The 868-nt window shown below is 59.3% G+C and overlaps 1 protein-coding gene across 1 annotated transcript in view; it reads left to right on the top strand.

Moving 5' to 3' along the window:
• Positions 1-506, top strand: part of EPOP (elongin BC and polycomb repressive complex 2 associated protein) — a 1,652-nt gene extending 1,146 nt beyond the window's left edge. The window contains exon 2 of the mRNA XM_013004711.1: positions 135-506. Coding sequence (XP_012860165.1) covers positions 135-506 — 372 coding nt within the window. The remainder of the gene's footprint in view (positions 1-134) is intronic.
• The last annotated feature ends 362 nt before the right edge of the window (positions 507-868 follow it).

Below are 868 nucleotides of genomic sequence, written 5' to 3'. Positions count from 1 at the left end.
GGGTGGACGGAGCGAGGTGGCGGGCGGGATCTTCTGGGAGGATCGTCCCCTGGCGCTACCGACGCGCCGAGCCAAGGAGGAAGATGATTTCCTCGCAGATGCCGTGTCCGTTGACAGTGTTGATTTCCTGGCAGATGCCGTGTCCATTGACAGTGTCTCGCCTCGGCGCGATTGCTTTCTCTGCTCCCCGGACCGCGCCTCGAGTCGGCGGCGCGAGCTCGGCCTGGGCAGTGGTGGGTCCAAAGCCCTTGGCCTTTCGCACGGAGGCGAGTAGGGCGGACATAACCAAGCTCCGGACCAAGCAGACGTTTGCCTCGCCGGGACGTGAGCTCGCCCAGGGAGCGGACCCGGGCTTTGCGCTCAGGCCAGCGGCTCCGGGGCGCTGCCCGCGCACCCCGGTCCGTCCCGCGAGCCTCCCGGCACCTACGGGGAAGCTCCGCCCCAGGTGCAGCCCTGGCCGAGGGCCTAAACGGTCCTACCGAGGTCGGACGGCGACTGCGATTTAGCTCCACCGGTGGTTTTGTTATTAGCGACGGAGATCCTTTTTTCAAAGCTGTGACTTACCAGCGATGGTGCGACGACACCCCTTTACGAATTTGTGTTCTGGAAGCAGCAGCTCCAGGCAGCATGGTGGAAGAGCCCGGGTTAAGAAAAATTGGTCTATTTGAATGCCTTTGGAGCTAGTAGGACCTCAGGTCTCTCATCCTGTTCGTGGGAGTGAGAGAGGTGATTGTTTTGTATGGAGATGAAGCCTCCATGGGTTGGTATCTGTCTATTGTTGCAATATCCTTGTCAGTTGGGGTTGAGAGACAGCGTCAATTAAGCTAGATAGTATATGATCTCTGAGTCCCCATATTTTGTGTGTCTG

The sequence above is a fragment of the Echinops telfairi genome, unplaced genomic scaffold (assembly GCF_000313985.2).
Source record: "Echinops telfairi isolate 266 unplaced genomic scaffold, ASM31398v2 ScPeMD7_7400;HRSCAF=8409, whole genome shotgun sequence".
Taxonomy (NCBI): Eukaryota; Metazoa; Chordata; class Mammalia; order Afrosoricida; family Tenrecidae; genus Echinops; species Echinops telfairi.
Note: the sequence above shows the minus strand (reverse complement) of the source record. Positions and strands in the feature narration are given on the sequence as shown.